The following is a 24802-nucleotide window of genomic DNA, read 5'->3' on the forward strand; positions in this document are numbered from 1 at the left end:
TGAAGTTAAATGGTTTGGTATTTTATTTATTTTAACAGCAAATAAAACAGTACAGCGCTGCAGAAGAATCTTTGAAACTTTAGTCCCCGGGAAAAACTAATATAGAACGAGAGCCATATGCTTAGGATTTATTAAACATGCCATTCATTTCAGCGAAGCATTTGTTTTGGATGGGATGCAGTACAGAGTGAAAATAACAAGCCAATAAGAACGATCAAATAGAAATAAAAGTAAAAAATATTAATCGCAGAAAGGATCTATAAGCACCTTGTCTTAGTGTCTGTGTTTAATGTTTTTTTATTGTTGTAGGTAAGAGGTTCATGGTTACCGTTTTAAATAAACGGTACAGTTTCTCTATACCATCATGGCATTAGCAACAGAAGCAGTGTAGTCAGGTAATAATAATTATTAACTTTTAGAAAGTTTTCAAACTATTTTTATCAACATATTTAATCTTGGTATTAAAGTAGGAATGATCACAGTTTTATTCAAGTCTAATTTAAAATATAAAATTGATCAACTATACGGAGATGTAGTCCATAACCCAATACGACTTTAGCTAGATTTCAGATTATTTTACACACAAGTTCGCACGCAAAAGGATTCCCTAAAACTGGAAAGAAAATTGATTAGATGCGCATGATTTCTCAGTTTGCCTAAGCTAGGCTGCATTTGTACGTTTACACATTTAAAAGAACTGTTAAATTCTCATTGAAATTCAACGTCCACTAGAGGGCAGTAGTAACCATGTATTCCATCTGCTGCCAGGATTGTGCCAGCTGTAGACCGTGCTGTGACAGGGGTGTATTTATTGTCCCACAGTGGGGTTGAAGAGGCCGTGTCACTGTTAGGAGTAGAAGGTCAGCACGTTCTTGTGGTTTCCTCTGATCAGCACGACAGGAGGAAGGTTCTTCGTGAGAATGTCCAGCCAGGCCATGTACAGGTGATTGGACACAGCCCCTTTCCTGGCAATGGGCAAGCTCCTGCACAGCACAAGAACGTCAAGAGAATCTCTTTGTTTATTTTGTCATCTTTCTTTTAAAATCTTTTTTTGTAGGCTTATTTTTGAAAGTGGTGAAAAAGATTATGGCCTTTACAACAGAATTGTTTAACAAAGGTGTAAAGACCAGCTTCCCTCCACACACACACCTGTACACACTAATAATAATAATAATAATAATAATAATAATAATAATTGTTTACACTTATATAACACTTTTCTGGACACTCCACTCAAAGCACTTTACAGGTAATGGGGACTCCCCTCCACCACCACCAATGTGCAGCCCCACCTGGATGATGCAACGGCAGCCATAGTGCGCCAGAACGCTCATCACACATCAGCTATCAGTGGGGAGGAGAGCAGAGTAATGAAGCCAATTCATAGACGGGGATTATTAGGAGGCCATGATTGACAAGGGCCAATGGGAAATTTTGGCCAGGACGCCGGGGTTACACCCCTACTCTTTTCGAGAAACACTGGGATTTTGAATGACCACAGAGAGTCAGGACCTTGGTTTTACGTCTCATCTGAAGGACGGCGCCTGTTTACAGCATAGTGTCCCCGTCACTATCCTGGGGCATTAGGACCCACAGACCGCAGGGTGAGCGCCCCCTGCTGGCCCCACTAACACCTCTTCCAGCAGCAACCTTAGTTTTTCCCAGGAGGTCTCCCATCCAGGTACTGACCAGGCTCACACCTGCTATTAACTGCCTTAAGAGCAGCAGGCATGCCCTCCAGCAGGAACTGTACTTACAGAATAATAAGATTAGCCGCCCTCGAGTTCTCCTGCAGCAGTTCATTGAGACGAACCTGTCGATATGTCTGTGTAGAAGAAGGAAGGTAAACCATCAGTTTCTGTGCATAAGAACTCCAGGCCATACCTCCGGTGTCTCTCCCGGAATCCTACCTTTTCTTTGAACAATTCCAGCTCTGAATCAGTGATTTTCCAAGGGCTTTCCTTTCTCAGCGTGTCAGCGGTCGCACCGTCTTTGGAGCATTCATGCAGACGGTACGGTTCGATGGTTTCCTCAAAAGATTTCCAGCTGTAGAAGTAAATCACATAGAAGCTGATTTCATACCTGATCTGAACCTGCAGATAGTTCACTTTTTCTTATTGATTGATTTTGAAATCATCTTCTAACAATTGTAAATTTAGAAGGATGTTAGACACATCCAGAAATAGACACACCTGGATTCCTTTATTTGTACCTTTCACTATATTAAGGTGCATCCGTTAAAGCAGAAGTAAAACTGGTCACTTAGTGAAAGACAAATGCAAATAAATTATCCACGATCTTTTCCATTTGCTAAATAAACATAATCTGCACAAGCAGTTCGCTTTCATACATTCATTGAAAGGATTCTTCACTGAAGAAGCCAAAGGAAGAAATCAGAGGTGAAACTCAAAGGAAAACACTCTTCTTTATACACAAATGATTACTGAGACAGCAAGGGTCTGGTTTCATTCAGTTCTTCATTCCTTACCTCTCCTTGTTTGGGCTGGTGTTGATGTCAGGAACAATGTGGATGTCAGCAAATTTGATTCTGAATTTGCTCAGGAGCGAGGCAATCCTTAATTAAAATATGTACATATTAGTTTTTTTTATACATGATTTTTAATATTCAGATTACACTCCACATTGTGAAGGTCTGAGAGGATTTTCAAAATCTTCTCTAATCATTAGGAGCTCCACTCATGCACTCAGACAGATTACAAATTGAAAATATCCAAGACCCAGGATTCTCTGACAAGAATTCACCAACAGTAATCTGGAAAATCATCCCAGAAGCCACAGAGAAGTAACTGAGTAACATCTAAAGGTCTCCAGGATGCTGCTAATGCCAGCATACATTCTTCAACTATCAGGGAAAGACTGAAATCTGATCCTGTTCATGGGAGGAGAGCGACAAAGAAACTACTGATCTCTTAAAAGAATATTGGCACCCATCTTGTCACCTTGTCAACCCATAAGACTCCTGGAAGAATGTTCTCTGGCCAGATGAGTGAAACATTTAAATTCACGGCCACCATGAGAAATATTTTGTGTGGTGAAAGCCATACACTGCCTTCCAACATAAGAAACAATACCAATTGCTGCCTCAGGACCCAGGCGGCCTGCCATCATTAATGGACCCAAGAATTCAGCTTTCTACCAGCAAAGTCTGGAGGAGAATTTTAGGTCATCCATTTATCTGCTGAACCTGAGCAAAAGGTACCTGGGACACGCAGCAACACAATGATCCTAAACCTATAAGCAGATCTACAAGAGAATGGCTGAATGTAGTCCATTTTAAGTTTTGGGCCTGAATCAGGACTGCAGGGAAACCATCAGATACTGAACTACTGAAGCAGTTCTGTAAGGAAGAATAGACCGGATTCTTAAAAGCTGATGTGAAGGATGGCCAAACGGTCACAGGAAACTTGTGGTTTAAGTCCTTGCTGCTCAAAGAGGTGCCACCAGTTACTGAATCTACGGGATCACATTCTTTTTCTCACAAAGATGTTTACTCTTGGATCATTTTGTTAATTTAATAATCCAAATATATCCTATATGTCTGTAGGGAGCTCCTACAGCCCTAAGCCCTAAGCCCTAAGGACAGATTGTTGTTCTCTTCAGCCAGGTGTGATGCTCTAATAACACTATTTTATTTATTTTACTTTAGGGGGACCTGTACCTTTTAGGGGGGAATTCTGATTTAAGTGGCGTACAATCTCAGATAGTAATCTTGTGCCGATAGTATCCCACAGATAATAGCTTTAAGCCATTGGCTCCACAGCCAAGCACAGACAAACAGATAGTTGAACTTGCAGTTCCTCTCGTACTAAGCTGGATTACTGTTACAAAATCTCACGCCTATGTGAATAGAGAATAGAGAAACTATTCAAATCATGCCTCCTCTCTGCTCTTCTAAGGGTTTGACTGGATTACTGAAATGGTTTCTGCTAGGAATCCCTAGGCGGCACTGTGCACTTCTCTCAGGGCACCCCAAAGGCCACACGCACACACATTGCCCATTCCTGGCTGAACTATCGTATAACTTTCACGAGTATCTTTTATTTATTTTCTTGCCCTTACGCTGCTTTGTCTTGGTCGATACTGTTGGCCTTTCCGCCGATGAAGACCCTCATTTTGCAGTCCTTCCACTTCTTTCGGGTTGTCAGGATATAGGGGATCAAGAGAGTCAGCCCTGGAACAGGGAGAATGTTCACACTGACTACCTGATTAAAGTCAAGAGCTCTGCCTGGATATTTCGTTCAAGCAGATATAATTCAAGGAATTATATTGTATAAGGAATCTTGCTGAAGAGGCATTTGGAAAAAAAATCCTGCTGAGGAAATTTAAAAACCTTGTAATTTAAGAAGTCAGTTTCTTTGACTAGAAAGTAATTTGTATATGTTTATAGACAGTCTTATGTTCATTATATCACCAGTGATGGATCTTCTTGTGTATGTGTACACAGTGAAATCCACAAAGCATTTTAGTAATCATGCAATTTATTATGACAGTACATTTGGCTGAGCTATCTACAGAATTAAAGTCCCCACAGCCGGGTCTCTTTTTGCAAAGGAAAAAGCTCTTCAAGTCAATCAGTAGGTAGATATTTGACTATCACAGCCCAGTAAGCATGAACAGGACTGTTACACATTGTTTAGTGTATTATTTCTGTGATCATTCAAAATGTTGACTCTAAACAATTTTTTTCTTCTATGTCTGAGTGTCTGTTTGCAGACACCTACACCTACAAGTTTTTTAATTCTGCATTAGACGTAAACTGGCTGCGTGTTAGTTTGCAGAAACAGCAGTAATATCAGGAATTCTGCATAGTACAGAAAATCTCATCAAGAGCATTGCAAATACTAAACCATTACTGTTTTTTTTAACCAAAACCATTTTTTAATTCTTGGTATCGTGACAGCATGTGACTATTAGAACTGCACGAGCGGGTCAGCTCTTACTTACCTCCATCGTCGAAGAGCCACCACACATCGATGGTACCTTTGCCCTGCTTCTTTTTGAACTGAGCACTGGCGTCCACTAGCCTCTGGTTAAATTCACCCCCACGCATTGATTGGTCCAGGTTAACTGAGCTTGCTGGAATTTAAACAGAAAATATCCTAAATTTGCTCTCCTGGAGCCAGAATTATGCAGTCAAATCATTAGTGCTTGACATGTTTCAAGATAACATGTATTTATCGGTTTTCTGATAGACTTTGTAAATATCCTGTGCCTTATCAGGTTACTGAAAGTACAGATGAAAAATGACCATGATGGCTCTATGTGCAATCCTGCTGTATTTGTTGCTATGGCCCACGGTTTCAGTCAAATATACCCCATACTTGTCATTCCAAGTCTCATCACATTATATTTCTCATTATAAAGCATATGTTCATTTTTTGTAATAAAAACAAATATGTAAAATATACATATATTTAGATCTTACTTTTTACATCTTTCTGAAAATGAATGATTTCACATTATTGTGCACTAAATTTATAAGTAATAGGTAAATAGGTAAATTTGATAAATGGATAAACTGTAGCAATAATTTAACTGTGTGCAGGCTGCATCTCAAGCACCTCAGACAATGCAACCTGCACAGCCCAGGCAAGTGTTAAATCCAGGCCTAAAGCTCTGTCTGTTGTGGTAGGGAGTTTGAACACTGGGTATGATATCATGGAGAATCCTCCCTTATGAGAGTTGTTGCATATAAAAAGAATATTTCCTTCACAAGGCAGCTGTTGTTGGAAAAGGAAGCAAAATGAGAGAAATAGCTGCATTGGAACAAATAATTTGCAGAAAACAACATTAATTCTATCATTAGAGCTCTCCATCAACACTGAATTGGATGAAGCAGTTAAAAATGGATTGATGGATAGGCTTTTCAGGGTTTGTAGCCATGTAATGAGATGTATACAATTTTAAAAAGGTAATAAACGTAACCTTCAATTTAATGAAGTGTTGCAACGATAATATTCTAAATTCTCAATATTCTACTGTTCTCATTTGTCAGACATGTTGGTATCATTATTTTTATTTTTTAGTTGCTTTCCAGACCATTTCCAGGGTGATTTACTACATAGAAAATTTACGTTAATTGGAATCGGATGTGGGCTACAATAGGGAGCCAGTGCAGGGACTGCAGTCATAAAGCAGCCTGAGCTGGGTTCTGGATTATGGATCGTCTGAAGAAGGAGGTTACTGCAGCATTGCCAGGGAGTTTAGTCCACATGAACTTCCAGTACTGTGGGCAGGAGAGCACCAGGGCCTGTACTGGGAGGTCTGTCGGACAGTTACTAAGGAGGGGGATTCCATGGGTGTCACTGAAGAAGAAGAGGCAGGAGCATGCCTGGGATTCAGTGTGGAGAGGGAGGCAGGAGGCGGGGGAGAGAGTGGTGGTGGAGTCAAAAGGAAAGGAGATGAAGAGGAAGGAACTGCATAAAGGAGATCAGACTTCGAGGGGCTGAGTTTAAGATGACAGGAGCACATCTGTGAGGGAAGATGAGAGACAGGGAAAGGAGGTCTCAAGGGTGTTTTTTTAAAGAGAAATGTAATACAGGTTTAAAAACAGAGGGAAACGGGTCAGAGATCAGAGTGGTGTTAAGAAACTAATATAGGAAACTAAATCAGGGGCAGCAGACTGGAAGAGGTGTGTGTGGTTGAATGTAAGAAATGGGCTTATGGCCCTGGAGGACACAGGTGATGTCTGCCACATAACAACCTGTCTGGTCACATAAGGGCTTCTGTATTCTTCAGACCCTCACTGAGCAGGAGAAGCAAGATAAGAGCAATATTAACAGAGGCGCATGGACAGCTCTCACACCAGGGAGTCTTTTGAAAAGACCATGGCGAACCTGGCATTAGAGCAAACAAACACTAAGAGAAAATACTTCCCTAACAGTGACCAGTGAACCTGTGAAATAGCACACATCACTCAGATAAAACAACTCATGTTAAAGAAAAGGCCTTCATTTGCACTCCCATTTGAATTGATAGCAGCTTCAGCTCTTGTTAACAGATCAAATAGTATTTGACTGAGAATACAAACAATTGCCATCCAGTGGTGCTGAAATTAAATTAAGCTGTCTATGAAACTGCAGCCTATATTGTTGCCACTAGAAGAACTGATTGAAAATTGGTTTGCGATTTGAAAAGAAAAATACACACGTGCTGAATTAACGTACCTTTTGTTGCCGGATTTGACATTTTAAACTTATTTGCTTTCTTGAAGAACCCCCGGATTCCACCTCCTCCTTCTTGCAGCTCTTCGTTCCTAATAGCCGTCTCGAGCGCCTGCCGTTCAATCTCCAGCCTTTCAATTTCCTCTGCGGGTTCAGGTGAAAGGACAGTGTTTTCACAAATGAAACCCATATAAATCACAATGCACCACAAAGTACAATTTTATATAATCGGAAAAGAATGAAATATCTGCTAACTAAATTAAGCGCAGAGACCCCCCATTGAGGACTGGTTAAAAAGACAAACATTAACCATCCTGAGATTTTGAAACAGTATATTTAAAAGGTCTCTGTTGAAAATGCAAGGAGTTTGCTTTCCCCAAGTCCTCTCTGTCTATTCTAATGTATATATTGTAAGTAAAGGGATCTGGTTATTTCTTTGTTTATTTCCCTACTAGAGATTTCAGGAGACATTCCTGACTTGGATTCTTGCTTTTTCTCATTTTCAAATCCCGAACAGTACTTTCATTCTCCAAAAGATTGCATTTCTCATCTGGGAAGCTTAACTATAATCTTACTACACTGCAAACCTTTTTGGAAAAGGGGATCATCAATTAGACAAAGACTTGGGCTTGTGTCCAGGGTAATTCAGACAAATCACTGTTGTCCCTTTCATTTAAATTGGAAAATGTCAGGCTCCAAGCATCTGCTGTGAATGCAGATCCTGAGGGAAATGACTGCTTTCACATTTATGATCTATCTGAAGTAAGTTTCAGAATATAGAAAAGTACACACAAATATGGAAATTTAGACCTGCTAGGGTATCTGGTCTGTAAACAGAGACATTTTAAAAACCTGAAAATGTCTCTGGCCTCTAGTGATATTTCCCTGCCAGTATTTCCAACAGAAGGCCCTTATTTTATACAAGCAGCCATATCACCCTGCCAATCACAACTGACAACCTCCTGAAGCTCAGCTGGTGTGGACCTGGCCAGTACCTGGATGGGAGATCTCCTGGGAAAGCTAAGGTTGCTGCTGGAAGAGATGTTAGTGGGGCCAGCAGGGGGTGCTCACCTTGCTGTGTGGGTCCTTATTATGCCCCAGTGATGGGGAGACTATATTGTAAAAAGGTGCAATCCTTTGAATGAGACATAAAACTGAGGTCCTGACTTTCATTAAAAGTCCCTGGGCCTTTCTTGAAAAGAGTAGAGGTGTTTACCCAGGTGATCTAGCCAATATTCCCCTGTCCTTTACCAATCGTGGCTTCATCTATGAATTGGCTTCATTACTCTGCTCTCCTCCCCACTGATAGCTGATGTATGGGGAGCATACTGGCACATTATGGCTGCCGTCGCATCATCGAGGTGGATGCTGCACATTGGTGGTGGAGGGGAGTCCTCATTACCTGTAAAGTGCTTTGGGTGGAGTGTCCAGAAAAGCACTATATAAGTGTAAGGATTATAATTATTATTACCTTGAACCTGTAGAATGTGTGAGATGTCTAAGCCTTGGCTAATCCTCACAATCACTACCCCATATTCAAAGTCAAAGGCATCACTGCAGAAAAAAACAACAATAAGCAGAATGAGAAGAAAAGCCTTCATTAAGCCTGACCCCCCATATATTGAAGTGTCTGAGTAAAGAGGAACTTACTGTAGCACACCAACATAGCTTTGAACATCTGTATGGGATACTTGTCGCCAGTCTCTCTTAAATCCGATCACCAAGGTGTTGGGTTTCATACGACCAAGACCTGAAGCCTAATTAGCAACACTTCATTAAAAACAGTCAGTCAATTAGTTTTCAGTTCTGCTGTGGTCACTGCACAGGTAAGAGAGCTGTGAAAACTTGACTTTAATCCAGAGCTGTTAAACATGCAGCACCTCCAGTCTGTTTGTTTGCAGGGCTTCATTACAGGCAACACCTTACTAATTCAATTCAACTTGGTATTTAGTTAATCAATAATCTGCTAGATGTAGCAAAACAACAAAATGGCCGCAAAGTACATTGGGAGGCTGAGACGTGTATAAGGTACAAAAATAGGTACATTTCAGAACTTTTGATTTTTTTGTTAATTTTATGATTAACAAGGTAAGAGTAAGGTTAAATTAGTTTATTACACACTTTGGTCTTTTGTATTTGTTTTTCTGACAGCACTACTCTATCATGGATTTGTCATGGCAAAGGTGATTTGCGTCATTTAAACAGAATAAATATGTGAGCGAAAGAGAGCCTCTTTCTGAGCAGTCTCTTTCCAAGCCAGCCTGTTCAAGGTTTACCTGTAGGAGGCTGCGGACTCCTTCACGGAAGGTGTCACTGGCCACAGCTGCGTAGAAGGCTTTCCTCTTGTTCTTATTCAGCCACGCCTGGTTCTTCTCCATACACCTGTTTATCTCCTTAACCATCAGCTTCCGTGGCCCCTGGGGAAAGAGCAGTCAATGGCAGCAATTTCAGAAGAATGTTCCTCCGTTTTATAATTTGCCATCTTACTATAGCAAGGCCAGTTTCTATTATGACAACCCACGGAATAGATTGAATTGTTCCGAAACATCATATCATTCGTTTTCAAAGACTTTTTCTTTGAAAAGAAGGTTTCCTTGCTAAACACGTATTCATCTATCCATTTCCTAACTGCTTCTTCCAAGAAAGGGTCACAGGGGGAAGCCAGAGCTTCACCCAGCAAGCGACAGGTCCAAGGCAGGGTACACCCTGGACAAGACAACAGTCCATTGTAGGACAGACACAAACACTCCCACAAGGGCCAAATTTCCCAAACTCAATAGAGATAGCACCACATGTCTGGAATTGAACCCAGGACCCCAGTGCTAAGAGACAACAAAGCTAACCACTGTGTCATCATGCCACCCTCAACACTTATTAATCCACCATTTTCATAACACCCTTTTCTAAGAGCTCTGAAAATGTTCTTAGTTGCGCTCACACCCCCTTTGTATGAGGAAAGAAGAAAGTGTTGAATTGGCAAAATAGGACAGCCAGAAATTCTCCATCTTTGACTTTGGGTGTTCTTCTTGTATTCTTCAAACTATTGTTGCTGTGTATTTCAGGCAATACTGTTAAGAATATGTGTCATAAAGCACACTTACAGCAAACACTTGGCTGGTAAGGCAGAGCCCATAATTCTTGGTGAATGAATGCGCTAGATCAAGAAGTGCAGGTCTTGTCATTGGAGCTGCTGTCAATACTATACACTGCGGTCTGAAAGCAAGAATGGAAAACAGAGCTACTAAATGTTATGTAGATCTTTAAAAACATTAACCAACAGTAAGTCCTGGGACCTTCTGAAATTCCCCAAGGGTCAGTTTCCTGAGTAACTCTCTGTCTTAACCGATATTCTCTTTTTGTTTTATTACAGATCTAGTCATTCCCCCACTTTGTGATGTAAATTTGAACCTCAGCTGTTGGCATTACTGTAAATGACAGGCCATTCTGTAAGGACCTACCTGAAGTTCTTCACATGCTCATCTATTCCGGCTAATACAAGCGCGTCATTCAGGGCGTTAACAAATGTTACAGCCTGGGTAGAGGAGCCCCAGTTCACCTCTGGTGAAAAAGAAAGGAAGATACAGTAGCTGATTCCTCAATGTGAATCAATTTGCAATTAATTAAAAAGTAATTATGAACTTGCTATATGACAGGAATTACCTAAATATCCATCCATCTATTTCCTAACTGCCTTATCCAATACAGTGTCACAGGGAGCTGAAGCCTATCATGGTATCCAATAGGTGTAAGGTGGGATACACCTGGATGGGATGCCAGTCCATCACAGGGCATATGCAGACACATGCACACACTCACACCAGGGTCAGTTTTTCCAGCAATCAATTAACCAACCAGTATGTCTTTGGACAGTAGAAGGAAGATTGAGCACCTGGTGGAAACTCATACTGTACAAATACATGGGGAAAATGCAAACTCCACACAGAACCCCAGGTCCAGGATTGAACCCAGCACTACAAGGCAGTATCGCTAATTGCTAATTGCTAATGATCGTGCCACTGTGTGCCCCATGTATTAATATGGCAAACATATTTACTGAAAATGCATTGATATATATGTTATACTGTAGATGCAAAACTTTTAAATCTATGATCAAATTCAGAATTAATTGCCTTAAGAACAAAACAGTTAAAAATATCTCACCTCATATTTCATGTGTAAAGGGCAGAAGATGTATTGTCCCTATACCATAAAATCCTTGTTCATTAATCACATCTTATAGAGGTTTTATAAAATGGGCAAGCTTGCATAGAACTTTCTCTGAAGAGTCTACTCCACAAGCTTGTGATTTAAAAAGGCACTGGGGCTTTACCTGGCTTCTTCACGGTGACGTAAATGTACAGGAAGAGCTCGATGGCGTATGTGATCAGTGCAGCCCACCAGTTGATGACAAACATCACACCACAGCACAGCACTGCTCCGAACAGAGACACCCACATGTTGTAGTATTTATAAGCAGGCCTCCATCCTGTGGAATGGAGGCAATGAAATACCATCAAGCAACTTGGTTTAATTGAAAATGTATGGAAATTATACCTATACCCTATACTATTTGTGTTCCAGTATGATTTGTCAAAGAAAGTTTCTAAAACCCTGTGCTACCTTCTAGCACTATGATCAAAGTATAAGAAAAATGGAAACAAGAAATGGTTTTAACCGTTAACAAAAGGATTTGTCATTTGGACAGTGTGTACCATAAATACGGTGCTTCATTCAATTAAAGAAGAATGCATATGTTTACTATAATTGTGCCTGGATACAAGGTGTTGCGACACCTTGGTAGCTGTTACAACAACAGGACACAGCCTGCTGACTTTCTGGTCTCATGAGTAAATATGAGTCCATTCTAAATCTGTTGAGAAGGATAAAAAAATTAAAAAGGAGACTAAAATAAGGTACAAATAAACATATTACCTGGCGATTTTGCATAGGAGGCATGGAAACAGGAGAAGTTGATAAGGGCATATGAAGCCAGGAAAAAGTTGGAAATGACAGGTGCAATGGTGTTCAGTTCCGCTGGAAAAAACAATGAAAAACATCACGATGGTTCTGATAATTTTTTATTATATTATGATAAATTTATGTTGCACTGCTCAACTTCCTTCAAGAGGTTTTCAATCTACTTAATTGTCTGGTTATATTGGTCAGATTTTCAATATTGGCAGGTAGAGCACACAGCGAGGACAGTGCTATTGAAAGCATACCTATCAGGATAAATGCAACTGCGATGATGAAGGTGAGGACGTATCCTCGGATCGGCTCATTGTTTTTCCCATGACCTTTGGCAAAGAAGTACAGAGCTTTGTAGATGTTGTCTTTGCAAAGTGCCTGTTTTCGGAACAGAAACGCAAGAGATTTGGATTTATGTTGTCATGCATGTATTATAAACATATATTCTTTATAACAAACCTCGAAAATGCTACAATATGTTTAATATATTTTTTCTAAAATGAGCTGTTGTTGTTGTTGTTAATAACAGTAGTTTTTCTGACCTTTATTATATTACTGAGTTCCAAGAATTAATTCGGACATTTTCTGATCTAACAATAGAATAGATTTTTGGATCTACAATAGATCCTGTTTTCAAGTTAGAATTGTTAATACAGCACTGGGAAGCTGGAAACGTAATTTCTGCTCTTTTTTCCCATTGCAGTGTCCGACTCACCTGAAAAACCTTAGGTGCACTGACGAGTGAGGCCAGAGCAGAGGACAGAGTAGCTGAAAATATCCCTGCAGTTATCAGAGGGCCAAATCCTGAGACCATTGTCATCACCTGCAGAGAGCCCGAAACAGATCAGGTGAACAGGAACCACCTTACTAAGTATTCCGAATAGTGAGCTTTAAACATCAGACATTAAGATCAAGGGAAGGCACTGTTATTAAAATACATGTAAAAATGTTATTAGATTTCAAGGGTGGCATGGTGACGCAGTGGTTAGCATTGCTGCCTTGATGAATTCAATTCCTGGGATACTGTCTTTCGTGGAGTTTGTACTGTATGTGCTCGCCATGTTTACTTGGGTTTCCTCCTGGTGCTCTGTTTTCCTCCTACAGTCCAAAGCCATACTAAAAGGTTCATTGGCCTCTGGGAAAATTGGCCCCGGTGTGAGTGGGCGTGTGTCTGGGTCTCTGCCCTGTGATGGACTGGTGTCCCGTCCAGCTCCCCCGCACCCTTGAATTGGATAGAGCAGTTAGAGGAAACACCGATTTTGTGTTTTGGGAACTTGAAAACATCGTCTGAGAGGGGATAGCTGGGGTAAATGGTGTTTCACTTATTGTATGTGAAATCCAAAGTACTGTTGCAGAGGCCTGCGTACCTGGAAGTTATTCATCAGGCCGAATGAGCAGCGCTGGGTCCTACAGGAAGAGAAGTCATAGCCCAGGTAGCAGGCAGCTGAGCCGTTGCAGCTGGTACCAGCTGCGACTGTGTGGTTCACGTTTCCTGTTGCGTCTCGCACAACCGTGGAAGCTGCCAAACGACAAAGTCAGAGCTTAGTAGAAAACACACATGTTGGTGTACTGATCACTGGGATCCTGTTTGATGTGATCTCCTGCCCAGAATGCACTGCTGCTTTCTTTGTATCACACTGGCGGCTGTGATAACTCTGCTGCCCAGAGCAATGAGCTCAGAATCGTCTTCGACGAGACTCACGGGCACAGGCATCTCTTTGAAGTTTTAAGAGCTGTTTTAATTCTTGGCCCAGTTGTGTGTTTGTTGCTGCATTGAGTCTGACAGTGGAAGAGAAGATGAAGTGATTGAGGGGGAGGGGTTGAGAGTGAGGTCAAGTCTGAAGTGTAAATTAGCTGATCAATCTTTATATTCCAGCACGCTGTCTGGCGGCTCCATCAGCTGCAGGGACGCGTGTCTGTAAATGTGCTGTTGTCTCAAATCTGATTTTATGGCTGTGACTGTATCAGCTGCTAGAGATTTATGTTGACTCTTGAAAATGCACAGCTGGCTTTTGCCTTTCAAGGTGTGTCATTGATTTTGGAGAGGAATCCAGCAGCAAAGTACTGAGATTCAGGAGGCACCAGGCCAGCTTTTTGATGGAACTGCCTTTTTTGTGCGTCTTGGTGTTCATTGATTTCTAACCATACCTTTGTATTTTAGGCCCTTTATGAAGATCTTACAATGGTGTAATAAATGTTCTCCGATCAATTTGTCCAGACAGTAAAGGCAAATTTGTTTTTTTTAAAGAAAAGCGTATAAAGTTTTCTACCGCAGTGTCTGCCAGACTTCAAAATGTTGCAGGGGACATTAAAAATGATCAAAACATATACAACATTTCTGTATAATTTTTATTTTATTCATAGCATTTGATTTGCATCCTAAATTCTCTTAGTGAAATGAAGGCTGGACAAAAGGAATGGGCACAATTCCGTTTGACCAATTATTTAAATTAGTACTGTAGCTAACAGTATAATTAATGTAGATTGGAATATTTTTAAGTAAATTATTTTTTGCCACAAGAACAGTTTTACAATGAGTCTTTATATAAATCACAAGAACAGAGCTTTTTTTTGCAATTAAATTATTTGTGAACAGAAATTATCTAAGCTATCTGCGTATCGGATAGCAATCCGTTTTTAATTGTTCTGGGTTCTTGATTTCATTAGTATGAAATGTTTTGTGATATTGTTAGTCTCAGACAAATATTTTCCATAGGTTGTTTTAAATGTATTGGCACTTTGGCTCCCAAGACTACAGCTATCATGGTATATTCCAATTAATGTGTACTTACCTACACAGACTGCAACACCCAGATAGGTAACGGTTGTTATGAATATAGCAAGCATGGTGCCTTTGGGAATTGCTGCTTGTGGGTCCTTAAATGAACAATACACAGTTTATTACAATCCAATTATATGGACAAACATTTAATCATCTCAAAAAGAAAAAAACAGTGTTTTGATAATTCATGTCCTGCAGCTGTTGCTTCCTTCCTTTCTTTGTTTTAGCCAAAATGCACCTGTAGCTGAAGGAACTGCACACTGCAGAAGCTTACCTTTAAATCTCCTGAGATGTTGGCACCAGCTAGAATCCCTGTAGCTGCAGGGAAAAAGATGGCAAAGACAGAGAAGAACCCTTCTCCATCTTGAAAGTCTGGGCCAAAGTTCTCAGCAAATATAGATGCTGAAAGAAAACCGTTTGCAGAAATTCAGAAGTGTGGACACCCTACCTCTCTGAGCAGACACAAAAACGAAATCCCTGAATGGGTTTGTGCACAAAATTATCAGCTGTTCAGTAACAACACATTGCTTATTTTAGTTTAGAAATAGTAATTTAATTTATAGGAAGCACAGTTAATTCTACTTGATATTCTCTTTTGCAGGGCCAGTGTCAAAACAGTTTATGTTTCTACTGTCTGAGCTGTTGAGGGGATTTTATTGATCAGAATCCCTAGATGTGAAGGAGCTTACTGTAGTGGTATTTTAAGTTATTTTTCTTGGATATCTGAACCCAGCACCTGTGTCCTGGAAATGATCACTTCCTTTCAGTGCTTGGTGAAACTCAGTGAAACAACAGTATAATAACTCAGGTGCCATTGTCTGTAATCAATTGCAAAACCTAGAGTACATTAATCTTTCTTTTCATTGTCCTGAGATTCTTCATTGCATTCCCAGCTCTTAAAGATTAGCTACTCTAAGGCACAATTATGTCAGCACAGTTGAAGATACTGTATATACATTTTATTATGTGATTCTTTAAGACAGCAGTGGAATCAGAAATCACCACATTTTTTGGAACACGAAATGCTTGCTACACTGCTAAATAATCATTCAAATGCACAGAATACAGCACCAAATGCACCTAAGTATAATAAGCACATATCTGTAATAGAAATCTCCTACTCATACACACCTTGATAATTAAAAAAGCCCTGTGCTCTTTTATCGTTGTTGGATGGGATGACTGTTCCGATGAGGAAGTTAGCAATAGCCACCAGCAAAATGATCAGCAGTAGGACCTGAGCCTGGAATTCAAAATACAACACTTTAGCTATCCTTCTTGTGCATTACTGAACAAGGGAACAAAAGACATAAGAGCAGACTCTTAAAAGTGAAAGCTAATCATTAATTTATTTGGTTAACACTTATAACCAAAGTGATTTCTATTTATACAGTTGCATCTGTGAGTGGGACTGAAGACCCTTGCTCAAGGATACAACAGCAGTGTCCCACCTGGGATCTGAACCCACAGCCTTCTGAGTGATAGCATTTAATCCACTAGGGTCTCAAACCCCAGTCTTTGTACCTTTAATCCATTGGAAGGCCACAATGAAGAGTCCAGATTCTAATTCCTAATGGGCAGGTAGACGTGCCAGCTGGCTCAGTATCAACCAGACACTTTGAGATAGGATAGGATTTTCACTTTGTCTCTACACTTCAGCATTTTAAACTTTTTAGCTGTTTTTAGTGAACCCAGGCCAGAATGTCCGCATCTCTAAGTACCATTAAATGTTTGGAAAAAGCGAATCCACACACTTCTGAGAGAAAAGAAAACTTTCCAATCAGAAGCCCTTATAAAAGTTTACCCTAGTAGACTTACCATAGGATTTCCATACTTATGCCACAGTTTACTGTGATTTGATCATGGATTTTCTGTGGTTTCCTATGGTTTCAGATTGTACCTTCACCATAATACCATAGTACCATGTACCATAGTCAACTTGGTATTCCCACAATGCAGTGCTGTAAAGCACGGTGAAAGCAACTGTGTAAATCCTGTGGTAAATTTAAGTAAATGGGCATATATTCAAACACATGAATTGTTTGGAAATTCCAACAAGAGATAAAAATATAAAAGTGGTTACTACATTATAATAAAGATTGACTGTGAATCAAGTAATGAAAAGCAAGTTTATAACAATTTCCGTTTACCTTTGCTTCCCACTCCATCCCAGCCACAGAAATTCCCAGAAGCAAAACCACCGTAATGCATCCAACGATCCGGATATCATTAACTGGGTCGACCATTATTGCATTGTTGTCCTGCAGAGCACCACAACATGACAAGAGAATGAGCAGCATTATAGTGCTGAATGGCTAAGATTGTCTCACCTGGAAGATCTCACTTCATTTCAAGACTATGCATTATAAAGACAAGTCAGGCACCTTTCCCTTGTTGCTTTCACTATCTATTCTGATTAAACCTTTCTTAAATTCCACAACATGTTTCAGCTCTGTTCATCGAAGCAGTTCAGTGAACACTACATGCATTAACCCCTGCTCTTTGTTCAGGTCACTTTTCACATAAGGCAACTTTGCAGGCTTTGAAGATGATAAGTGATTTAAAAGGCATGAGACCTACCTTAAGAAGATCCACCACTGTCTCAGAAAACCCCACAACATACATGGCTACAGCTACAGCGTTGGCAAAGGCAAAAATCAGGCCAATTGACCCACCGAACTCTGGCCCCAGACTCCGGGAAATCAGGTAATAAGCACCACCTGGAACACAAAGGGCATGTCTAGTGTTTAGTTGAACTGAAAAACACATCAAATAAAAATAAAAGAAGTCCAGAAACTGTTTAACTGGGGAATCCTGTGTTGATGGATATTCAACAACTGTGGTGTTCCCCACATTACTGATTTACAAACAGGAAACATAACAAAGATTTTCAAATGCTAGATTATACTGGAAATCAACCTTGCTTTGTGGAAAAGCTAAAAATATAGACTCAAATGCTTGTAAACAGGGAAACAAGGTGAAGTGTACTCCATGCCAGTTCACATTAGTTCAGTATATGGATCATCTCAAACTCTGTGGTCACTGTTGACTTTGCAACTAATTGGAGTAAGAAAATGATGATTTGAGAAGAAAGTTGAGAAATCTCCTGGAAATAGTAAAATTCAGTTCTGCATTAAAATTGTTGAAAACAAGTGTTTTGTTATACCTTTGTGCTTCATATGATTCATGTGCTATTGCTTATGTTTTGCTGATGCTGTAATTCATTTCAAATGATCTGGGAAGATTTTTTTCTTTTTCTTTATTAGATGCTTGACACACAGTTTTGTCAATCAGTTTCCACTATTCACAGTGTTGCTGTCTTTCCTTTTTTATTGACCACACTGTGTTGTACCTTTAATAGACTTATTGGGTATTTGTATATAGTTAGATATAGTTTGATGTATGCAGAGTATATACAGCACAGTACTTCTTCTTCAACTGTACTGTATATACAGTTGAGCAGTGAGAATTTAAGAGATGCCTTACCTCCTCTGACAACACCATTGGTACAAATTGCAGACATGGAAATCCCTGTCAGGATTGTAACAACAACACTCAGGCAAATAACCACAATACCAAGACCTGCAAAAGTAAAACATATATATACGTTTTTAAACTCTTTACTCCTAAAACATTGCCCACACATTCAATTGGACTAACATAATTTACATTGAAATGCACTGTTAAGTAGGTTTTCGCAGAGCTGAATTTTCATTAGGACTAAAGTCTCAAATTATGTCTGGCTCTATACTGATAATGTTGTTATACATTTGAAAAGACAAATTACGAATTAGCTACATTTATTACAGAGTCTGAGAGCAAGAGATAACTCTTTGCCATGCACAGCTAAGTATAAATACAGGTAGTACAATTGTTTTCCCCAAAGTTTATGTCTTTCTGCCCCATTACTGCCTTGCAACTGCTTGGTGATTCCAGCTGAAGGGGGTTTCAGTGTCCTCAACCTTATAGCCAGGCAACTGTTCCCTCAGCCAAGAGGATTACAGCTAAATCTTTGTCTCACTTTTCTGTTAAAATATATTTTCCAAATCTGTCATTACTGATGTATTTCACTTGAATTTTGCTTAGTCTCAGTGATATTAGTTGCAGTGACATTATGCGCCATTGTTTGTTAATCTGATATATAATAAGTGGTTAAGAAACGAAGTGGAAAATATCACAAATGCAAAAATGGTTCGATTTAGATTTACACCTTTTCATAGTGCATAAAACTCAAATGAGTTCATGCTAAAGTCATTTTCTATTGCCTTGAGCCACCAATCACACCTAAAAAGCAAAGCAATACTTCTTTTAAACTTCAATGACTCACAAACAGCCCACTTGGAGGCCTAATTGTGCTTAGAGACCTGGAGCAATAGCTGTGCAATACAGAAATTTAAGTTTCCAATTCTGTCCTGAACCCACAGGCATGTTCACAGTCATTAGGTATGCATCATAAAAAGGTTTAGTGCCAGTTTGTCAGGCACAGAACTTGTGCCGAATTAAGAACATGCATAAATAATCTACAGCTTTTCAAAGCCCACATGCATCAGTTATGATATCAACAATAGTGTCATGATAGTTTCCCACCTACAATGGTTTAGATTAATAATATATTTGCCTTGCTGTCCTCATTGTTTCTGTGTTTATTTGGAAGTTCTTTAAATTTTCTTTTTAAGATGAAGGGCAAAGGGAACACTTAATAATCAGTTGGATTTAAATATTTTCTAGCTGGAGCTCGGGATACCCTAGCCATTCTTTTCTAGGACTCTGTAGTTTTCTGCTGTTTCATTCTCTCTAAATTATGGAAAGAATTGATTCACCTTACTTCTCAGCACTCTAATCTCTCTCACAAAATCTTGAGCATTAAGTGCATTAGCTCAAATCTGTTGTCTGAAAATCTAATAAGAAAAGATATATCAGTGCCTTAAAAATAAATTCCCTTACAAATTCTGCCTGCTGCAAGTCACATTTTTTTTATCATGCACAGCATTAAGGGTGTACAATGTGAAAGAAAAGAAGACATTAAGTTTATTAATGCCTTGATTAAAAAAAGAGACGCAAATGTAAACTACAAAGGCAAATTATTGTTTAATCACCTACCTATGCCAGCCTGACCGAAAACCCAGGAGAGTCGAATGAAAAGCATCACCCCCCAGATGTTTAACATGCATCTTACCTAAACAGACAAAAGTAGCACAAGACACACAAGTAATGTTAAAAATAATATGGAGGGTTGGAAGATTCAAGCTGTAGGAAGAAAGAAAAACTACAGAGACAATGGTAATAGTATTGCAAGCAACTGCTCAGACACCTAGAAATAATTCTTTAACAACTGCAGACATGGCCATGCACTTCAGGGACAACATTCTCTGTTGATCTGATCCAAAAGCCTGCTTAGAGTTAACATGTCCAAGTAAGACTCCTTGTATTTTCCATCTCTGATCTAAAAGGCAGGGGCAGCACAGTGGGGCAGCGGTTGCCATTGCTGAGTAACAGGGCTGGGGACTTAGGTTCAGTTTGGATCTGGGGTGCTGTCTACATGGAGTTTGGATGTTCTCCCCGTGTTCCTGTGGGTTTCCTCTGGGTGCTCCTGTTTCCTATCACACTCCTAAGACATACTAGGCCAGGGGTGCCCAACCAGTTGATCGATCGCAAGAATGTTTGGCAAAAAATAAATGGGGCTATTTGAATATTTACTTTTTCCAATGGCCTAAAAATTCATCCAGATCTGTGCATGTAATGTCATACATTTTACTGCCCTTGTGTGTTTTTAACCCTTCTCGAATGGGTTGTAAAAGTCTCTTCCCTGAGTGCTGGCTGACACAGAAAAAAAGGATACAGGGAACCCATAAATAGAGTGTTGTGTGTGCTACCCAAGAACGTTCTCTTGGTTATTGCTGGACGAACCCCACATTCACCACAGTGCGTACTGGAGCAGACTGGCTGTGACAAACTTGCCAAGAGTTTGATAAGTTTGATTGGCTATTTGATAGTTGTAGTATTTGAGTGGAAATGATGAAGCAAAGAGACCGAAAACTTACTATTACCACAAGGAATGGGAGCATGATTATTTTTTTGTACTCTCGTGTTCAAATCTGCAATGCCAATGTCTACGCAAGAAAGGGACTCACCAACACGCCCTTGATCCAGCCAAACTTTACAAATCCTGATTGGTTCTGATCTGTGATTCCTTCCTCTTCATCTGTGGGTGACCCATCCCCAGCTGCTGCCCCTGCTCCTGGTCCAACGGCTTCTAGATTCTGCAGCGACAAAAGGTGTGAAAATAATGACTGTAAATTGCAGAAGGTTCATACAGTGTTTATATATATAATCTTTAATCAAAGCATTGAAAAATGAAATAACATCATGAGAAGCTCTGTTTCATGAATGGAGTGTAGAGTAGGTTTGATTGAATAGATCTAAATTGGACATGAAAAGTAAACCTCTAAAAATTACGAACTCAACCATCAGGCCAAGAGGGGATCATCCCAAGTGAAGTGTGATCTTTCACTTGCCTGATGAAAAGGCATGAGCCCTTAACTCAGCTATATTTATGATTTTCTTTAATTAATTGTTGCATGTGAACTGTTCTTTCATTGTTCTTTAATGTATTCTAGTTCAGTGGACACAGTTTAATAGTGGAGCATTTTATTTTTTTATAATTCGGAAATACTGAAAAACCTGGTTCGGGGTTGTCTCTTATCTCGTGGTGGAAACAAAAGGAAAGTTAGGAGAATAAACTGAATTTCAGTGAGGAAGACAGCTACTGAATTACTGCAAAGGAACAGGTAACGGGTTTATTCCATGCTGAAAAGAAAGGAAACCAACGTTTTGGCTGTGGAGCCTTCTTCATGTGTGAATTACTGGGCAGTAAATGAGCTGAGACCCCCTTGGGCCTTCGAGTCATCTACTGTCTATCCTTTCTGAATTATTGCAGGTTTTCACACCCTATTTGCATAAATTACTCCATTAAGAAAAAGAAAAGAGTCAAAGAACTTGCTGAAAGGAATGATTATACCTGTTCTAAGTGCTTCTCTAAATCTAGACACATTAGTATTGCAAGGAAATCAGAGCTTATTGATCTGTTCTTATAAGACTGCACACCACAACTCATTTGAGAGTATCACGTTCAATTTATGAGGCTAGGAGTCATTGAAAAATTCAAAGTTTTCTTACATGGCACAATTCTGCATTAAAGTATTAAATGTTTTGACGTTAATAAGTTTTCTTAATATTTTATTATTATTCCAGTAATAAAAGGGAAGCCGTAAGGGAATTTCGGAAGTTATTTTTTAAGATTAGCTTATTCTAGTGCCACAAATGTCTAATAGCTAAGAGGGTAATTAGATAATTTCATATCTAGTTTTATTTCCTACCTTTTTCATAATTGATATGCACTTAAAATTAAGTAGTAAAGCCATTTCTCCTCTGAGAAATAGACAAACTATTCTCTGTTGTAAAAGGACAGGGACAATGGCATTGTTATACTGTTTAAGGGTTTACTAAGAAAATATGTGGTACAACAAGTCTGCTGGGCATAATTAATAACAACTGCTTCATTCTGAACACATTACAACATTTGGCTTTGTAGTCAACTTTCTAGGCTCCCGGTCTTTCAAAAACTCAGGACTTTTCTTCAGTGTTTTGGTTGGTAAATTAATGAAAGCTTATGCTTACGCATGATTAATAAAACATAACATAAACTTCAATTACAGCAACAGGAGAAATTAAAAGTACACATTTTGACCTAGTTTCTTTCTGCTGGAATAGAAAGGTCTAGTGCAATGTAGATGTAATGGTTTAGAGGATGTCTATCCCCCTAGTGAAAATTTAATGATGTTTTTTAAATCAAATGGTATTACTAAAAAGGAAAACAATCACCTGCATTTGGAGATTTTATTTTAAAGTTACAAGTTGTGCATCTAGGCTAAAATTGTGTGTTGCAGAACTACCTGTTCAGGAGAAAAGCTCTGTGTCTTAGAGAAAGTCTGTGAAGGGCAGGGTTCCTTGCCATATTTTCTGTTACCATATCTATAATGCGCGTTTACTTTGCTTTACCAAGGCTTCCTCTATGCTGCTTTATCATACCTCCCTATATTTTACCATGCATTTACCAGTTGCGTTCTTGGTATGTTTCTCAGTATGTACTCACCTTCTTGAACTCCTCGTGCAGCTCTTCCAGGGAGGGCCTGCTGATTTTCACTCCACTAACGCTGCCCGTGTTGCGATAGAACTCAATCCTGGGCACTGGGTCCATGGTGTTGTGCCCAAATGTTTGCAGATAGTAGGCAGGGGAGTGGCTGTCATATGGCTGGAAGCCCCCATCTGCAGACTTCACCTCCCCATTGTGGGAAACATGGCTGTACAAGGCTCTGTCCCCGTTTCTGAAACTTCTTCTGCACTCATTTCCACCTGTGAAGGATGTTTCTTCATAATGTGGAGGCTCGTCTTCATTCACCGTGTAAACTGCACTTGAGTTTAGATTGTCTTGCACTCTCTTCACCTGAAAACGTGTCGGGCTCTGTCTTTGACCATCCAGAGTTGAGCTATAATCTTCCATTGATGGACCCTGATGATTTCTTTGTTTAGAATATTGAACACTAGAGGACAACTACTTTTACAGTTCTAATGAACAACTTCAAGGTGTAATATAATTAAAGTTGACCCCTCAGATTGGAATTCATTTGAATCGTGCCACCTTTGTTTTATTCTTATTTTTTAACTGGACAGTTGACTGCGATGAACTGGTGTCCTGTCCAGGGTGTATCCTGCCTTGTGCCCGTTGCTTGGTGGGATAGGCTCCTGTTCCCCTGCGACCCTGAATTGGATGAAATGTTTAGAGAATGGATGGATAGAATTTCTTGTTGCCTGTCTCCTAAACTGCTTTAATGTGCAATTCTTGGGCTCAGCTGAATATGCTATTGAGTAGAACTCACCAGCTCTATTTATACCATCCATGTGTCAGGACAAAATATTTTTAAGAAGCCCATTGGCTCAATCTTTCATTACAAAAGTCAGACATGGTTTGGCCAGAGTAACCAAGCTGCATTAAAAGGGGCATTTAGGGGTTGCTTAATGATTAACGAAATCATAAATACCAAGGAAAAACTAGCATTTTACCAGGAATCTGAGCTTACTGTTACTTGTCCAAACTGTATGTCGTTACACGTTTCATACTGTGTAGAAAATTACCCATCAGGCTGTAATATGTTCAGGCACTTTTAAAGATGTCTGTGGGCTTAGGAACTTAAACTAGCACCTCTCTCGTATTGGTTTCTAAGCCCCCAGTCAGCAAGGATACAGATTTACTGTGCTATTTTCGATCTGATCAGTATAATATACTGTCTCCAACCCTGGTCCTAGAGACCCCCCACCCAGTAAATGCTATACTGTAGGTCACCCATTTATAAATACTGGCAACATACAGTATATCAACTACTGATGAATCCAGCAAGTAATCTGTTCAATTAGAGAACTCTGGTCCTTGATGGCTGAACAGTATTTAGATTTACATCCTAAATAATCCATAAATTATTTAATCAAACTATTCACCTGTTGAATTTAATATAGAAAGTTCCATGTCTTAAGAAACTGGTGTTCTAATGGTGACCTATAGAACTGGTTGCTGGATTTGGACTCTTCAGGACTAGGGTTTGGAGACCACTGGTATACAGCAGTACTGTTAGAGCTCTGTTATTTTCAGATGATGAACATATACATGTATAGAACAAAGAAAGGAAATTTACATTTTCAGAGTTCTGTCAGTTTTTATCTTGGGTATGAAAAGTTGTCATGTTTGTCTAATATGTAGTGCATGCCCGAGAGTGCATTATTTTACAAGTGTCTCATTTTACTTCTGTTGTTATTG

General features: G+C 39.6%; 1 protein-coding gene across 2 annotated transcripts; it reads right to left on the minus strand.

The window, feature by feature from the left end:
- Positions 1-23838, minus strand: slc12a1 (solute carrier family 12 member 1). 2 transcript variants are annotated; one of them, XM_015343023.2, is made up of 26 exons: positions 23087-23838; positions 21066-21194; positions 20035-20110; positions 18421-18465; positions 17515-17654; positions 17085-17195; positions 16066-16177; positions 15209-15336; positions 14945-15029; positions 13520-13671; positions 12868-12975; positions 12407-12530; positions 12117-12218; positions 11515-11670; positions 10643-10742; positions 10286-10397; positions 9461-9601; positions 8835-8941; positions 8656-8738; positions 7188-7328; positions 4966-5097; positions 4081-4192; positions 2489-2575; positions 1911-2046; positions 1758-1825; positions 1-983 (listed from the first exon to the last, which is right to left on the minus strand). In XM_015343023.2, the coding sequence occupies exons 1-26, from the start codon at positions 23492-23494 to the stop codon at positions 848-850; spliced, it is 3231 nt and encodes a 1076-aa protein (XP_015198509.1). In that variant the 5' UTR covers positions 23495-23838; the 3' UTR covers positions 1-847. The 2 variants fall into 2 exon arrangements, with proteins under 2 accessions (XP_015198509.1, XP_015198508.1); XM_015343022.2 differs by having other exon boundaries at positions 18421-18516.
- Between the last annotated feature and the right edge of the window lie 964 nt (positions 23839-24802).

This window comes from Lepisosteus oculatus, chromosome 5 (assembly GCF_040954835.1).
Source record: "Lepisosteus oculatus isolate fLepOcu1 chromosome 5, fLepOcu1.hap2, whole genome shotgun sequence".
Classification (NCBI taxonomy): domain Eukaryota; kingdom Metazoa; phylum Chordata; class Actinopteri; order Semionotiformes; family Lepisosteidae; genus Lepisosteus; species Lepisosteus oculatus.

Bases quoted from the DNA above. Each gene is read 5' to 3' on its own strand.
- slc12a1 (XM_015343022.2), bottom strand. From the start codon at position 23,494: ATGGAAGATTATAGCTCAACTCTGGATGGTCAAAGACAGAGCCCGACA. The intron at 20,111-21,065 runs GTGAGTCCCTTT...TTGTCTGTTTAG, and splicing joins GCTGGATCAAGGGCGTGTTG to GTAAGATGCATGTTAAACAT. The intron at 16,178-17,084 runs GTAAACGGAAAT...TTTGAATTCCAG, and splicing joins GGATGGAGTGGGAAGCAAAG to GCTCAGGTCCTACTGCTGAT.